This window comes from Pseudophryne corroboree, chromosome 3 (assembly GCF_028390025.1).
Source record: "Pseudophryne corroboree isolate aPseCor3 chromosome 3, aPseCor3.hap2, whole genome shotgun sequence".
Taxonomy (NCBI): domain Eukaryota; kingdom Metazoa; phylum Chordata; class Amphibia; order Anura; family Myobatrachidae; genus Pseudophryne; species Pseudophryne corroboree.
The window spans coordinates 690,191,074-690,208,937 of record NC_086446.1 but is presented as its reverse complement, the minus strand read 5'-3'; the positions used below and the strand labels follow the sequence as shown (position 1 = coordinate 690,208,937).

The window sequence follows — 17,864 nt, the reverse complement described above, 5'->3', positions numbered from 1 at the left end:
GGGGGCTTGGCCTCTCGGGTCGTCACTCCGGGGGTGTGCCCAGCATCTCCGGAGATGCAGGGCTTTACTGGGCTGCCCCCGTAGACTGTCTGCAGCGCTGTCGGCTCCTCTTCTATGACAGGAACCGGGTGCTATAGCAGAATTTCACACTGCAGCACCTGGCTCCTGTCATTGCGGAGGAGCCCACAGATTGGTGTCACCTCTTGTAGGCATCACACCCAGGTGCGGGCCGCACCCGGCTTGTGATGCCACTGCCTCACCACATCCAAAGACTTTGAAGTGTGGGTGATAACCGGAACCACAATAGGTTGGTTGATGTGAAAATCAGACACCACTTTCAGAAGAAATTGCTGACGAGTTCTGAGTTCAGCTCTGTCCTCATGGAAAATTAAATAGGGGCTTTTGTGAGACAAAGCCCCCAGCTCCGACACACGTCTTGCTGAAGCCAAGGCCAACAGTGTGACAGTCTACCACGTAAGATATTTTACGTCCACCTCCTGTAATGGTTCAAACCAGTACGATTGGAGGAACTGCAGCACCAAATTGAGATCCCAAGGTGCCGTGGGAGGTACAAAGGGAGGTTAAATGCGCAGAACACCTTTCAAAAATGTCTGGACCTCAGGGAGGGAAGCCAATTGTTTTTGAAAGAAAATGGACAAGGCCGAAATCTGGACTTTTATGGAGCCCAGACATAGGCCCACATCCACACCTGCCTGCAGAAAAAGCAGGAAACGTTCCAGGTGAAATTCCGCCGCAGAATAAGTTCTGCTCTCACACCAAGAGACGTATTTCTTCCAAATACGGTGGTAATGTTTAGATGTTACCCCCTTCCTGGTTTGGATCATAGTCGGGATAACTTTATTAGGGATCCCTCTTCTGGCTAGAATCAGCCATTCAATTTCCATGCCGACAAATGTAGCCGTGGTAAGTCCTGATAGATGAACAGGCCCTGTTGCAGAAGATCCTCGCAAAGAGGTAGAGGCCACGGATCTTCGAGGAGCATCTCCCTAGAAGGTCCGCGTACCAGGCCCTTCTTGGCCAGTTCGGAGCAATGAGTATTGCTTGAACCTTTTCTCTTTTTATTCCTTTTAGAATTCCTGGGATCAGAGCAAGTGGAGGAAACACGTACACCATCCGATAGACCCATGGAGTCATCAGAGCGTCTACCGCCACTGCCTGTGGGTCTCTTGACCTGGAATATATACCGCTTGAGCTTCTTGTTTAGATGAGAGGCCATCATGTTGATTTGTGGATATCCCCATCGACATGTCAAGCACCTGAACACTTCCGGGTGAAGGCCTCACTCCCCCGGGTGCAGGTCGTGTCTGCTGAGGAAGTCTGCTACACAGTTGTGTAGCCACCACAGAAGGGAGATCCTGGCTTTTGGCGACAGATGGATCCTCTGGTGCATGTGAAGATGCGATCTGGACCATTTGTCCAACAGATCGAGCTGGAAGGGTCTTATGTGAACTGTCTAGGAACTGTGCCCGAGGAGACGGACATACTTTGAAAGAAAGAAAGATAGATAAAGATAGTGGTGAGATTCCAAACCAGCACACACAAACAGAGGATAGCTATGCTAACCCAACTTTAAACAGGAACAGCAACAGCTGAACCAACAATACTTAACTAAGTAACAGTGCAGGAAGAACGAAGCACAGGGCGGGCGCCCAGTATCCTCTACGGACTACCAGAAAAGGATTTGCCGGTAGGTAATTAAAATCCTATTTTCTCTTACTTCCTAGAGGATACTGGGGTTCCATTTAGTACCATGGGGATGTACCAAATCTCCCAAACCGGGTGGGAGAGTGCTGAGGTTCCTGCAGAACTGATTGACCAAACTGAAGGTCCTCAGAGGCCAAAGTATCGAACTTGTAGAACTGAGCAAACATGTTCGAACCTGACCAAGTCGCTGCTCGGCAGAGCTGTAAAGCCGAGACACCCCGGGCAGCCGCCCAGGAAGAACCCACCGACCTAGTAGAGTGGGCCTGTACAGATTTCGGAACCGGCAAACTTGCCGTGGAATAAGCATGCTGGATAGTGAGCCTGATCCAGCGTGTAATTGTCTGCTTTGAAGCAGGACACCCAATTTTATTGGGATCATAGAGAACGAACAGCGAGTCAGAGTTTCTGTGACGAGCTGTCCTCTTTACGTATACCTTCAAAGCCCTCACCACAGAGGCGTGCCCGGGTGTAGTGACACCCAGTGCGCACCCTTGATATGCGAGCGCGCCGGAGGCATAAAGGGGACATGGCCGCAAAGAAAGGGGGCTTGGCCTCTCGGGTCGTCACTCCGGGGGTGTGCCCAGCATCTCCGGAGATGCAGGGCTTTACTGGGCTGCCCCCGTAGACTGTCTGCAGCGCTGTCGGCTCCTCTTCTATGACAGGAACCGGGTGCTATAGCAGAATTTCACACTGCAGCACCTGGCTCCTGTCATTGCGGAGGAGCCCACAGATTGGTGTCACCTCTTGTAGGCATCACACCCAGGTGCGGGCCGCACCCGGCTTGTGATGCCACTGCCTCACCACATCCAAAGACTTTGAAGTGTGGGTGATAACCGGAACCACAATAGGTTGGTTGATGTGAAAATCAGACACCACTTTCAGAAGAAATTGCTGACGAGTTCTGAGTTCAGCTCTGTCCTCATGGAAAATTAAATAGGGGCTTTTGTGAGACAAAGCCCCCAGCTCCGACACACGTCTTGCTGAAGCCAAGGCCAACAGTGTGACAGTCTACCACGTAAGATATTTTACGTCCACCTCCTGTAATGGTTCAAACCAGTACGATTGGAGGAACTGCAGCACCAAATTGAGATCCCAAGGTGCCGTGGGAGGTACAAAGGGAGGTTAAATGCGCAGAACACCTTTCAAAAATGTCTGGACCTCAGGGAGGGAAGCCAATTGTTTTTGAAAGAAAATGGACAAGGCCGAAATCTGGACTTTTATGGAGCCCAGACATAGGCCCACATCCACACCTGCCTGCAGAAAAAGCAGGAAACGTTCCAGGTGAAATTCCGCCGCAGAATAAGTTCTGCTCTCACACCAAGAGACGTATTTCTTCCAAATACGGTGGTAATGTTTAGATGTTACCCCCTTCCTGGTTTGGATCATAGTCGGGATAACTTTATTAGGGATCCCTCTTCTGGCTAGAATCAGCCATTCAATTTCCATGCCGACAAATGTAGCCGTGGTAAGTCCTGATAGATGAACAGGCCCTGTTGCAGAAGATCCTCGCAAAGAGGTAGAGGCCACGGATCTTCGAGGAGCATCTCCAGAAGGTCCGCGTACAAGGCCCTTCTTGGCCAGTTCGGAGCAATGAGTATTGCTTGAACCTTTTCCCTTTTTATTCCTTTTAGAATTCCTGGGATCAGAGGAAGTGGAGGAAACACGTACACCATCCGATAGACCCATGGAGTCATCAGAGCGTCTATCGCCACTGCCTGTGGGTTTCTTGACCTGGAACAATACCGCTTGAGCTTCTTGTTTAGATGAGAGGCCATCATGTTGATTTGTGGATATCCCCATCGACATGTGAAGCACCTGAACACTTCCGGGTGAAGGCCTCACTCCCCCGGGTGCAGGTCGTGTCTGCTGAGGAAGTCTGCTACACAGTTGTGTAGCCACCACAGTAGGGAGATCCTGGCTTTTGGTGACAGATGGATCCTCTGGTGCATGTGAAGATGCGATCTGGACCATTTGTCCAACAGATCGAGCTGGAAGGGTCTTATGGGAAACCTTCCGCGCTGAAGCGCCTCGTAAGAGGCCACCACTTTCCCCAGAAGGTGAATGCATAGATGCACCGATATCCAGGTTGGCTTCAGGACATCCCGAACCATCGACTGGATTACCAATGTCTTTTCCAATGGAAGGAACACCTTCTGCGACTCCGTGTCCGATATCAATTCCCAGGAATGGAAGCCTCCGTGTTGGCTCTAGGTGAGATTTTGGAAGATTCAGAATCCACCCGTGATCCTGGAGAAGTTTGGTTGAGAGACCAATGCTGTCCAGCAACCTCTCCCTGGACGGTGCCTTTATCAGAAGATCGTCCAGGTACGGAATTATATTCACACCCTGTTTGCAGAGTAGAAACATCATCTCTGCCAACACTTTGGTGAACACCCTCGGTGTCGTGGAGAGACCAAATAGCAGGGCCTGGAACTGTTAGTGACAGTCCTGCAGTGTAAACCGAAGATAAGTCTGATGAGGTGGCCAGCTCGGAATGTGAAGGTACGCATCCTTGATATCCAGAGACACTAGGAATTCCCCTTCCTCCAGACCTGAGACCACTGCTCTCAGAGACTCCATCTTGAACTTGAACACTCTTAAGAACGGGTTTAAGGACTTGAGGTTCAGAATCGGCCATACCGAACCGTCTGGTTTCGGTACTACAAACAAGTTGGAAGTCTACCCCTTGTTTTGTAGATGAGGTGGAACTGGAACAATGACGTGAGTCTGTAACAGTTTTTGGATGGCATGCTGTAAAGTTATACTTGCCTCTTGTGAAACTGGTAGGCCTGATTCGAATAATCTGTGAGGTGGGAGCTCTTGGAACTCCAGTCTGTAGCCCTGGGAAATAAGATCTATGACCCAGGGGTCCCGGCACGAACTTGACCAGATGTGACTGAAGAATTATAGTCGGGCTCTCACCTGACAGCCTTCCAGGCATCGCGGTCCACCATCATGCTGAAGGCTTTGAGGAATCAGAGCCTGAGCTCTGTTCCTGAGCACCTGCAGTTGCTGGTGTGCGTGGTTTACCTCTTGCGCCTCTGGAGGCTGTAGAAGCACCTCTGGATTCACCCTTAAACTTGACCGTCCAAAAGGATTGTAAATTTGAAGCTGAATAAGCTTTCCTGGCTGGGGGAGCTGCGGAAAGAAGATACGTAGACTTACCCGCAGTAGCTTTGGAGATCCATTTGTCTAGTTCATCTCCAAACAAGGCCTCTCCTGTGAATGGTAAGCCTTCCACGCCTTTCCTGTAGTCTGCATCAGCAGTCCACTGATGTAGCCACAAGCCCCTGTGTGCTGACACAGCCATAGCAGTGTTGCGTGCATTAAGCAAGCCTATTTCTTTTATGGCTTCCACCACAAAGTTCGCAGAGTCCTGTATATGCTGCAGGAGTAAAAAAACATCCCCCCTAGACAATGAATCTAACCCCTCAATTAGGTTACCTGGCCATTTAGCAATGGCTTTTGTGATCCACGCACATGCAATCGTGGGTCTCTGGGCAACCCCAGCAGCTGTGTATAATGATTTGAGTGTAGTCTCAATATTACGATCAGCCGTGTCTTTTAGGGAGGCTGCACTAGGGACAGGCAATACAATTTTTCATGACAGCCTAGAGACTGATGTGTCCACTATCGGTGGATTTTCCCATTTTTTCCTATCCTCCAGAGGAAAAGGAAAAGATGAGAGCAACCTTTTAGGGACTTGAAATTTCTTATCAGGATTAACCCACGGTTCCTCAAACAGAGTATTCAGTTCCTTTGACACAGGAAAAGTGACTGAGGACTTCTTTTTTACATTAAAATAAAATTCCTCACACTCCTCTGACACCGTATAAGGAATTTGCAGAATATCTCTGATAGCCTCAGTAAGAGCCTCTATTCCCTGTGACAGAGTAGCATCCCCCCCTCCAAATCCACCTCACCCTCCTCCATTTCTGACCCATCAGCATCAGAGTCATACTGCGGGATATGGGCCAGAGATCGTTTTTGCGGACAAATGGGAGAGGATTGAGACGCTGGTTTGGGGACTGAGTCTCTATTCATAAACTCATCCATAGTCTGTCTTAAGTATTGCGTCTCTTTCTCATTGCAGGATAATTTCATCGAAATATTGGAAATAATTCCTTTAATGGAATTAACCTACTCTGGTTCAGCCCTGCTGGTGAACCCCCTGGTGAAGAAGAACACTCCGCTGTACAAGATACACACTCTTTGCCTGACATAATGTAACTGTGACAGCACACACACACAGGAAAAGGTTAAGCACAATTAACCCACAAAGAGCCCTTCAGGGAGACACAGAGTTATCGCTAATGCCAAGCTTAGCCGGGTCGCAGACTAAGTACCCTGGTAGGGGACTTAGAGGGTCATTCCGAGTTGATCGCAGCTGTGCTAAATTTAGCACTGCTATGATCAGGCACTCAGACATGCCAAGCATGTCAGTGCCGCCCCCCCCCTCCCGCAGAAGTGCAAAAGCATTGCACAGCTAAACGGCGGCAGTCCAGCCCCCTCCCGCCTGTCAGACAGGCACAAGTGATCGCTAGGCAATGACGGCAATCGGCCGTCTGGCATGCGCCGTGCACTGCGGCGCTGGCGCATGCGCAGTTCTGACCCGATCGCACCGCTGCAAACAACTGCAGCGTGCGATCAGGTTGGAATGATCCCCTTAGTACACTAATAATCGCTCCCCCCCTGCTATGACCCCCTGGTACCGCTGAGGTAATTCGGATTCACTTCGGAGGAGCTGCGTGTCACTGTCAGTCAGCGTCTGTGTCCACTTCAGAGGGAAAATGGCGCTGGTGAGCTGCTGGATCCTCTCATAGTGAAGGCCCCGCCCTTTCAATGGCGCGTGGTCTTCCCACTTTTTTATACTAGCTGAGGTAATCTGGTGCTTAAAATGGAGAGAAAATCGTTTTAAGGCTGTTTTTGCCAGTGTGGGTACTGTGTACAGTGTACTGAGATGCAGCTGTGTACTGTGTCTGGAGACACATTCCGCCCCGTATAGAAGCCGTGCGTCTCCGTACCCTAATGCCGCCATAATGGCTCACCACTCTTCATTCTTCTGGCTCTGTTAGGGGTGGCGGCGTGCTGCGGGAATGTACGCTCGCCGTGGTGGGACTTGCGAATAGTTCCCTCAGGATCTCAGTGTCCTGTCAGCGGGGAAAGGGACCATTAACCCTTCAAGAGGTTGGGCTATCCCCCCCCCCCCTTCCTCCCTAAGTCCCACGAAGCAGGCAGGCTGGTGCCAACCAGCCCTGCCTGAAAATAGCAAACATATAAAATAAATGCAGAAAACTCTTCAGGAGCTTCCATAAGCGTGACCGGCTCCTCTGGGCACAATTTCTAAACTGAGTCTGGTAGGAGGGGCATAGAGGGAGGAGCCATCCCACACTATCAAATTCTTAAAGTGCCCATGGCTCCTAGTGGACCCGTCTATACCCTATGGTACTAAATGGAACCCCAGTATCCTCTAGGACGTAAGAGAAAATCGGTATAAGCTTACTGTATGTTTGGGTCATTTTAAGGGACCTTTAAAAAATAGTGTAAATGGAACAATTACTCCTACCTGCAAGCCTAAAAACACTTATCCCACTAATAAGGCACCCCTACATACCTGTCCCATATCTTGTAACCCAGGTTCCCTCACTTTGCATTTTTTGACCCCAAAAATGACATGTCATTATTGGCTAATTAAAAATAATGAAAAACTTTTAAGTGCCTAATTAGTTATTCAGGGGGGTGTCCCAGGGGTTCAGAACCAAATCCCGACATTTTTAGCTTTAAACAGGGATTTTGCACTACTTATCCCCAGCTCTGAGATGGTGAAGAGAAATCCGTGGTAAACAATATGGAGACTTATTGCTGATAACTTATCGCCACTAATAGGATTTTGCGATAATTTATCGGGAAACCGCAATACCGCGCATAATTGGATACCCCCTGTTACATACAATTCCCTTGTACACTTGATAAATTCATGCAACAGCATAACAGGCCGTTTGTGACCTACCGTAGATGCCTGGCTTTGTGAAATACGTATTCTTTACATAAATATACTGTACGGAGAGACTGACATGCATGTTAGCCATTTATCACTACACCCTGATGTACAATAGTTATGCAATTCAAATCTTAACACCTTGTGTTCTGGAGGTTCTGTTTTTTTCCAGAGATGTTGTGTTGTTTGTTGTTAATGCTACAAAAACAGCTATTTGCACATTGTCTTTGGCACAGACACCAACCATTCCCTGAGTTAAGCTGCCTGAAGTGGCACTTACGTGGAACTTGACATTTTTCAGCCTCATTGCATATGACGCAAAACTTCATTAGTTGGTGACTCATCCTAATTATACTGTAGCTGTTCCAAGTTGAAACAAAAGAGAAAAGAAGGACTAAGCGTTACAGACAGATGTTACTGTGCACGTAATGGGGCTTATTCTGTGTCGGACACAAAGTGGCTATTTGTGTGTGATGCTAAAAAAACCTGGTTTTCTACCTAATGCTCATATGAGTTTCTATAGGGCTAATGTGAGGATCTGTGCGGCTTCAAGCAGGAGGCCACTCTGCCCACTGTTTTTCCATCCACAGCCACATCTGTCTTCATTAGTAATGGCACTTGTACCATCCCCGTCCTAGTGCAACAGATCCGTCTGACACAGGCTTCCCTTCTCCGTCCGCATGACTCAGAATAGTTTAGAACTCCAGCTACATGTCCACTACACTCCTACAAGAACAGATCTGTGCAAAGGCATTGTTGTTGTACATATCCTGGCAGGAAACGGGCAGTTATCAGGAAGACAGAACTGGAAAGTTCCATCTGACTCACAATGGGAACGGACATGTACAAAAATGTGTACGTTCGCACTTCCGGATGTTATGTATGCTCAGGACCGGCAACAGATATCTTGGGGTCCGGTACAGGGATATCTCTGGGGGCCCCTCTGCATATTTGTTTAAAAGCAAGGATTCAAAACACTGTAAAATCTAGGGAAAGCAAACCCAAACAGCAAGATTTTTTGTTTTTATACACACAGGGGTAAATTTACTAACATTCGTAATTTTCGGAAAAAGGTCAAAGTTCAATCACGAATGACATCGAAAGTGTAAAACTGCAACTTTTTGAATTTATTACGCCTAATTTACTAAGCTGTCGTATTCGGATTTTTCATTTGTTCCGATGTCGATGTCATTCGTGTTTTTTTCCCGTTTTTTACGGCAGTGATTAGCAAAACACTGCCGACTTTATCACAATGAATCTCGGCCGGATCTGTGTGATCCGTGCTGGGGTTCATTTTTTTTTTTTTTTAAATAAACACTGTAAAACTTAAAAAAAAATTGCGTGGGGTCCCCCCTCCTAAGCATAACCAGCCTCGGGCTCTTTGAGCCGATCCTGGTTGCAGAAATATGGGGGAAAAAATGACATGGGTTCCCCCATATTTAAGCAACCAGCATCGGGCTCTGCGCCTGGTCCTGGTTCCAAAAATACGGGGGACAAAAAGAGTAGGGGTCCCCCGTATTTTTAAAACCAGCACCGGGCTCCACTAGCTGGACAGATAATGCCACAGCCGGGGGTCACTTTTATATAGTGCCCTGCGGCCGTGGCATCAAAAATCCAACTAGTCACCCCTGGCCGGGGTACCCTGGGGGAGTGGGGACCCCTTCAATCAAGGGGTCCCCCCCCCAGCCACCCAAGGGCCAGGGGTGAAGCCCGAGGCTGTCCCCCCCCATCCAATTGGCTGCGGATGGGGGGCTGATAGCCTTTTGTGAAAATGAAAAGATATTGTTTTTAGTAGCAGTACTACAAGGCCCAGCAAGCCTCCCCCGCATGCTGGTACTTGGAGAACCACAAGTACCAGCATGCGGCGGAAAAACGGGCCCGCTGGTACCTGTAGTACTACTACTAAAAAAATACCCAAAAAAAGACAATACACACACACCTTGAAAGTAAAGTTTTATTACATCCATCCACACAAACATACATACATACTTACCTTATGTTCACACGAGGGTCTGTCCTCTTCTCCAGTAGAATCCATGGGGTACCTGTTGAATAAATTCTACTCACCAGATCCAGGGTCCCAGGCTCCTCGTAGCATCCATTTGTAATCCACGTACTTGAATAAAATAAAAAAAACGGAGAGCCGAGCCACGCACTGAAAGGGGACCCATGTTTGCACATGGGCCCCCTTTCCCCGAATGCCAGAAACCCACTCTGACTGATGTCTAAGTGGGTTTCTTCAGCCAATCAGGGAGCGCCACGTTGTAGCACCCTCCTGATCGGCTGTGTGCTCCTGTACTGAGTGACAGGCGGCACACGGCAGTGTTACAATGTAGCGCCTATGCGCTCCATTGTAACCAATGGTGGGAACTTTCTGCTCAGCGGTGACGTCACTTTAGGTCAACCGCAGGGCAGAAAGTTCCCACCATTGGTTACAATGGAGCGCATAGGCGCTACATTGTAACACTGCCGTGTGCCGCCTGTCACTCAGTACAGGAGCACACAGCCGATCAGGAGAGTGCTACAACGTGGCGCTCCCTGATTGGCTGAAGAAACCCATTTAGACAGAAGTCAGAGTGGGTTTCTGGCATTCGGGGAAAGGAGTCCCATGTGAAAACATGGGGCCCCTTTCAGTTCGTGGCTCGGGTATCCGTTTTGTTATTTTATTCAAGTACCTGGATTACAAATGGTTGCCCCGAGGACCCTGGGACCCTGGATCTGGTGAGTAGAATTTATTCAACAGGTACCCCTTGGATTCTACTGGAGAAGAGGACCGACCTGCGTGTGAACATAAGGTAAGTATGTATGTATGTTTGTGTGCATGTATGTAATAAATCTTTACTTTCACGGTGTGTGTGTCTTGTCTTTTTTTGGGTATTTTTTTAGTAATAGTACTACAGGTACCAGCGGGCCCGTTTTTCCGCCGCATGCTGGTAATTGTGGTTCTCCAAGTACCAGCATGCGGGGGAGGCTTGCTGGGCCTTGTAGTACTGCTACTAAAAACAATATCTTTTCATTTTCAAAAAAGGCTATCAGCCCCCCATCCGCAGCCAATTGGATGGGGGGGACAGCCTCGGGCTTCACCCCTGGCCCTTGGGAGGCTGGGGGGGGGGCCCCTTGATTGAAGGGGTCCCCACTCCCCCAGGGTACCCCGGCCAGGGGTGACTAGTTGGATTTTTGATGCCACGGCCGCAGGGCACTATATAAAAGTGACCCCCGGCTGTGGCATTATCTGTCCAGCTAGTGGAGCCCGGTGCTGGTTTTAAAAATACGGGGGACCCCTACTCTTTTTGTCCCCCGTATTTTTGGAACCAGGACCAGGCGCAGAGCCCGATGCTGGTTGCTTAAATATGGGGGAACCCCTGTCATTTTTTCCCCCATATTTCTGCAACCAGGATCGGCTCAAAGAGCCCGAGGCTGGTTATGCTTAGGAGGGGGGACCCCACGCAATTTTTTTAAAGAAAATAACCACTTTCCCACCCCTTCCCACTGATATACATGCACGGATCTCATGGATCCCTGCATGCCTATACAATCACGGATTAAAAAAGCAGGTCTGTTTTTTTTTAGCACTTTTTTACGAGTTGTAATTTTTCACGGCAGTGTTTGTTTGTTTTTTGCTTTGCACTTCTTAGTAAATTACCGAGATTCATACTTAAACAGCCGCGTTTTGACCGATGGTGTATTCATTCGTATTTTTTTTGTTGGACTTCCAAAAAATTACGAATGCCCTCATCACTGCCGTGATTATTGCTTAGTAAATTACCGAGATGACACTTTGATGAAAAAACGGCATCTCAGTCAAAATCGGGACCTTAGTAAATATACCCCACAGTTTTAATTTCAAAAAGACATATTTAAAAACAACAGGTAACAAATAGCAGGTAATGGTAGGTAGCACACGTACAAGAGGTCACAAATAAAAAGGCTTATCTGTCCAAGGTGCCATACCTGGATACAGCAACAGTTTCAACGCGTTTTGTGCTTGGTATGGATGAAGTGCAATTTATCTATACCTGTGCGCTTAGTTCTTATATATATATATGGCACTCCTCTGTATAATAAATGGCTCCGATGCCCTCAGCAACATGGATGCAAATAATGAAGAAAAACTGCGGCACTCAAAGACTTGTCAGTTACGATGGATATATTAAAAAAAAACACATCTTGTCATGTTTTTTTTTTAATATAACCATCATAATTGAGAAGTCTTCGAGTGCCGCAGTTTTTCTTCTTTAAATATATATAAATATATATATATATATATATATATAGACAAAGTCCAAAGAAATAGGCACTCTCCAAGTCACTTTTAAATTTTGCTCAGAACATTTTTATACCATACTCACAGTACCAATAAATGCAAGGCTTCACAGGGTTTGCATACAGACATTGTGCCTATTTCTTTGGACTTTGTCTATATACTGGAATCACCCTGAGTAGGGGATTAACCTGTGTAGTGCACCCCACCGTTGGATACTCTGATGAGAGTGCTGGACTTTCTACTTATATATATATATATATAACACTTTCCATAAGCCGGCACTCCTTGGATAGCTTACTGATACCTTGCCAGGGTGCTCTCCTTGGGTCAGATGATCCCTAGATACAATTTGCAATACACAGAGGCACTCCCGGACTTCCAACTTAGTGAAACAAATGCGGTGATTTAATTCAACGTTTCGGGGAACTGCCCCCCGTCATCAGGACACACACACACATGTGTGTGTCCTGATGACGGTGGGCAGTTCCCCGAAACGTTTAATTAAATCACTGCATTTGCTTCACTAAGTTGGAAGTCCGGGAGTGCCTCTGTGTATTGCAAAATATATATATATATATATATATACATCACTTGTGGCCCGGCACTCTCCGCATAGCAGGATTACTCTGTCTGTTGCCTTCCGTAATTAGGAGAGTGAAGCAACTCCCCGAATATGCAAGTCTTAAACGGCGGCACTCAGAACAAAATGACACGACACTGCAACAACTTGCAGTGTCGTGTCATTTTGTTCTGAGTGCCGCCGTTTAAGACTTGTATATATATATATATATATATATATATGATGTAGTTATGTGACTGGCGTTCCGGGATCCCGCGGTTGGTATTCTGATCCCCAGCAGTGGCACGCATACCCAACCCATATTATATGTATGTATATATATATATATATATATATATAATGTATTAAAACGCAACGGAATTTACTGCACTATATAGGAAACGGACGATAAATATATATATATATTTATTTATCTATACACATATATAAAAATATGTATAGCTCTCCTTCCTCCCACACACCCCACAGTCTGTCTCTCCCCAATGACTCTATGCTACATTCTCAACTCCCCACCCCATCCCAAAAGCCTGTATTCCCTCACCAATCCACTCTTACCCCAGGGAGAGACTCACCTGCACTGTACTCCCCAGTATCCAGACCCGAACACCACACAGCAGGTACCATGTAGCCCACACACCCCACCAGAAGAGGCAAACGCAGGGCACGGGAATCCTGGCCAGCAGAGTTGTTGCCATGTCCCATAACTTCCTGCAACAGAGCTGGAGCCGGAAGAGTGGGGGCACACTCGCGCCATACAGTCACTGTGTGTGAGAGGCTCCTGTCACTCTCTGGCTGTGCCCACACTGCCTACAGCTCGCTGCCCTATTTGGACAAGATCCCTGCCGGGCACTAAATGGCATATCCTTGGGGCCCCTGTGATCCTTGGGGCCCAGTACAGGTGTCCCCTTTGACCCCCCCTGTCGCTGGCCCTGTGTGTGCTACAACTCACTATTTGTGTCTATACAATGAGATCCATCTGACTACGAGTCTGCCCCACTGAATAATATATGCAATATATAGATATGTCTTTCACAAGCCATAACCATCTACAGTAGGCAGTTGGACATGCCTGGTCTACAGTATGTCTTCAGAACTTTACCGCTTCCTTGCAGTTGTGCATTACCACCCACATCAGAATCAGGCCCAGAAGTACAACGTAGCACATACAGAGGCACAAGCAGGCACAGCGATACAGAAGGGGGCACACAGAGGCAGAAGATGGCACAGAGATCTACCTCCCAACATTTATGACCCTGGCCTTGTGGCACGCCCCGGTTTTTATCACTCTTGGGGATAATCCAGCCTTCCCAGAGAAACTAGGCTGCTCCCCATACAGTGACTGGATGTAATGGGCATGCACATGGCATCTATTCATCCACTGCTCTGCATAGATTGATAGGTTCCCCCCAAAAAAATTTCAATCCCACAGTACACTGTGGTCTATGGATGGGACAGTCCCTGAAAAAGCGGACTGTGCCACCGAAAGCAGGACAATTAGGAGGTATGCAGAGATAAAGAAGGGGGTTCACATGGAGGCAAATAGGTTTACAGAGCATCAGAAGGGGGTACAAATAAAGGCATAGAGAGGTAAAAGATGGCACAGACAGGCAAAAGGAGCTCATATAAAAGCATGGACAGACAGAAGGGGGCACAAATAGAAGGAAATGTAGTTGGAATCTGCTAGATGTACCATTAGGCCGGCATGAACAGGTTTAATTGCAGTAAAAGAACACCGGCCCAGCTATACCGACAGAGCAGCAGTGCTGTCCTTCATGATACACTGTTTCCAATGATTCAGTACCACTGAGACCTGGAGCAGTAGTCTCCTTGTGCATGCTGTAGGCGCCAGCTGATCCACACCCATTCCTCTGCACAGTTGGCCACTTAGAGATGTGTCATTTTAGGCTTTGCCTTCAGCTCTGATTTATCCAGAATTTTTTTTTCAGTAGCAGTGGATCAAAGGAGGAGGGGTCCTGAATCTATAGCATACCTACAGTAGGACCCATGAGATGATCATCTAGCTCTGGGTGTAAGTGCGCGCAGTGATAACGATGACAGCTATGAAACCAAGGCTGGGGGCAAATATCTGCTTTTAGCTGCTTGATTGCGGGTGTAATTTCGGCTGACAGGTGTGCAAATCTGCATCAACCCCTTTGCCGTCTATGCCATGCCCGAAACTTAGCATTCTTGCACAGTTGAGCTTCCATTACAATGATAAGTACAATTTATAGGCACAAATGGGCTTTGTACAGTACAGTATGCCAGAAAAGTGGACTCTTGGATACGTCTCAGCGGCTATCGCCAATGCAGAAAAAACAAAGGTAGCGCCAACCTAAACTTGGCCTGGAATAGAGCATTTTGGCATATCCAAGGGCAATACGTGACTTATACTACCCAATTAGATAAAATCATGACTCATTAGTGAGACCTTGATCCTAAGTGGAAAAAAAAAACCTAAGCAGATGCAATGTGCGGAATGTTAATGTACATTGGTAATAGAAGTAAACAAACTTTTCATCATCTCAAATCTGATTTCGTTCGCATTATGAAAACCTCAACAGGATCTAGTAGAATAATGTGCATTGGATGCAGACTTACTTTTGCAGATAAATTTAGCAGAGAGCCACTCAGATTGCCAGAGGTGCACTTTAAAATTAAATTGTGGTTCTGAATATTCTCTGAATCTACGTCCTCATTACCATGGATCAATGATCTCTCCGAATGTGCAGATGTTCTCTGGTAGGCAACGCAAGTCGTGCCAATAAAGCTTGCTGGTTTGATTAGGACAGCCTCCAGTGCAATATTAAGGGAAACCTGTCAAAACACATTGAAAAGCTGGTCAATTGCCAAAGTGTTTAAGAAATCAACACACAAAAATTACACTACTTAGAGAAGCTACATGGACATCTGCTACCGCACAACATGTTTCAGCACAGCCAACAAATATATTACCTGTTAAATTGCCTTCTTTTCAAATGAATACTTGTTATTAATTTCAATTTGCAAAGCGTATATTTTAAATTCAGCTTTGTTAATGTGTTGTGTGAGATTTTATATTACGTTTTGTGTTTATTGGCAGTAATTGGGTTACGTTGGCAACGGTACCCTGAATAATGGTTTGTCTAATGATGTATTTAGAAAAGGAATGACCTTTCTACCATACATTTAGGGCACACTTGCCATCTTTATGGCGGCCCTCTACAGCATGTGGCATGGTCAGCAATGGGGGTTGCGTGACACAGCCAAGTGGACAGTGCCGGTAATACTGTTATTAGTTGCACTGTAAGCAGAAGCGGGGTCATGGTGATGCAATTCATCATCAAGCTGTTCCGTCCGTCCACTTCACTCCACTTAAGTGGGCAGCAATGGGTGGCCAGTTGGTGGCTTCAGGAGACTTGCCTACGTTTTAAGGAATCCGGGAGAGCCATCCGATACTTAGAAGTCCCTAAGATGTTTTGGAAGATTAAGTAAGTATGATTTTTGGGGTTGGTGAAGACTTGAACAAACATTTAATTGCGCACTGCACATGCTCCCGAACCAAACACACACAAGTGATGCAGAATCATACACATTTTAACCACATCACCACTTGAGAGTAAAAGGGCATCACTCGGCTGGAATGGGGCGTCCTCACGTAGGATAACTTCAGTGTGGGCATGTCGGTGGAAGTGCGGGCTATGCAGAGTTGAGAAAAAGTATAAATATATCTATTTTCAGATCTTTTGTAGCAAGTATAGTGTGGGTGCAAGTGTGCTCTGATGATGACTCCTATCAGGTTAAGGGTTACGGATGGGTGTGAAATGTGAAAACTTGGTTTTTGTCCTCTCCAGACCAGCCCCAACACTCCAACTCGAGTCCCACTGATGTCTGTGGCCTCGCCCAGAACCTGGAGACAAGTAGGTCTTCATACCTCTACTGATCTGCAAGGAATGCAGGAGGGGAGGGATAGACTGGCACCATGCCAAGCTAGATTGTAAGCTTGCGAGCAGGGCCTTCTTACCTCTATGACTGTTTGTTATCACCCAGTTTTGTTATATCATTGTTATTTCCAATTGTAAAGCGCAACGGAATTTGCTGCGCTATATAAGAAACTGTTAATAATAATAATAATAATGGTACCTCCTAGCAGACATAGAGAACACTGTGTGAGTGGAGCAGATGCAGGCAGAAATGGCGAGAGGATACTGGGAGGTGTGACGTGGCCAAATCACTCTGTAGGAAGGGTCCAGTGAACACTTCTGCAGTGTGAGGTGAGCGCTTGGTGCACTTTCCCCCCTGGGTACAGTATGCCCTGTGACCCCTTTAATCTATGCCGGGAGTGCAGCTTGGGCAACGGGTCCCGCATTGCTGAAGCGCCTTGCACCTACAGTAAACCTGTGGTAAGCAGGGCTTTCCGCTTTCAGTCGCACCGCGCATGGACCACTGCATTACCTGAATCGCTGAGTGATTACTGCCTATCATTTATTAAACTACATGTCATTTGACCCTTCCCACTATGAGGCAAGCAGGACACAAAATGCCCTAACTACGATTTGTATGGACTTGCACAGGCGCAGAGAAGACATATAAAATGCAAATGCAGTAGGAGGCGATAGGAGATAGACGCCTCCTGCATGCATCTGCGAGATCCGAGTGTTGCATCTCAGGACGCAGCCTCAGATCATCATCGTGACTATTGGTCACATCTCGCGATGGTAGGAGACTGTGGTCAGTCTGCATAACTTACTCAGGCTGGCCATCTGACCCAGACAGTTGGGTCCAGGAAATCTGTGTCAGATGACGCAGACCCTAGGCTGGCAAGTCTACAAAACAGGGGCGACGTGCCCCATTTTTTAGAATGGTGCTGGTTGCCGCGCCCCAAATGCTGCAGCATGTCATTCATGCTACAGCTAAGTGAGTTCTGCAAGCGATAACACAAAATCCGTTCTGCACATGCGCAGACCATTACCCATCGGATTTGTACGTAAATTCATTGGGTTTACATACAAATCTGAGTCAGACCCTAAGCTGATGGTGGTCATCTTTCAAACTGCATTTACCAGTATGCGCGATAATGATCCAATTTACTTTATTTGTGTAATTATTGACCTTTGGATTGTGAGGCCACACACTCTACAGTACTGGCAAATTGCTTAGTATTGCGACTTTGAATAATGGTCTTCAGGGCCTAAACCACATTGCATCTCACTTGTATCAAATGACTGTATGCGGAAAAAAATAAAAACTCTAAATGACATGAGAAACTGATATAAAATGTCAACTCGGTCCTCTGCACACTAAATACAAACTTAGTAGGC

The 17,864-nt window shown here is 47.0% G+C and overlaps 1 protein-coding gene across 1 annotated transcript in view; it reads right to left on the bottom strand.

The window, feature by feature from the left end:
* ADGRA1 (adhesion G protein-coupled receptor A1) overlaps positions 1-17,864 on the bottom strand; it is a 1,405,372-nt gene that overhangs the window by 844,956 nt on the left and 542,552 nt on the right. Inside the window, exon 12 of the mRNA XM_063962017.1 lies at positions 15,166-15,381. Coding sequence (XP_063818087.1) covers positions 15,166-15,381 — 216 coding nt within the window. The remainder of the gene's footprint in view (positions 1-15,165; positions 15,382-17,864) is intronic.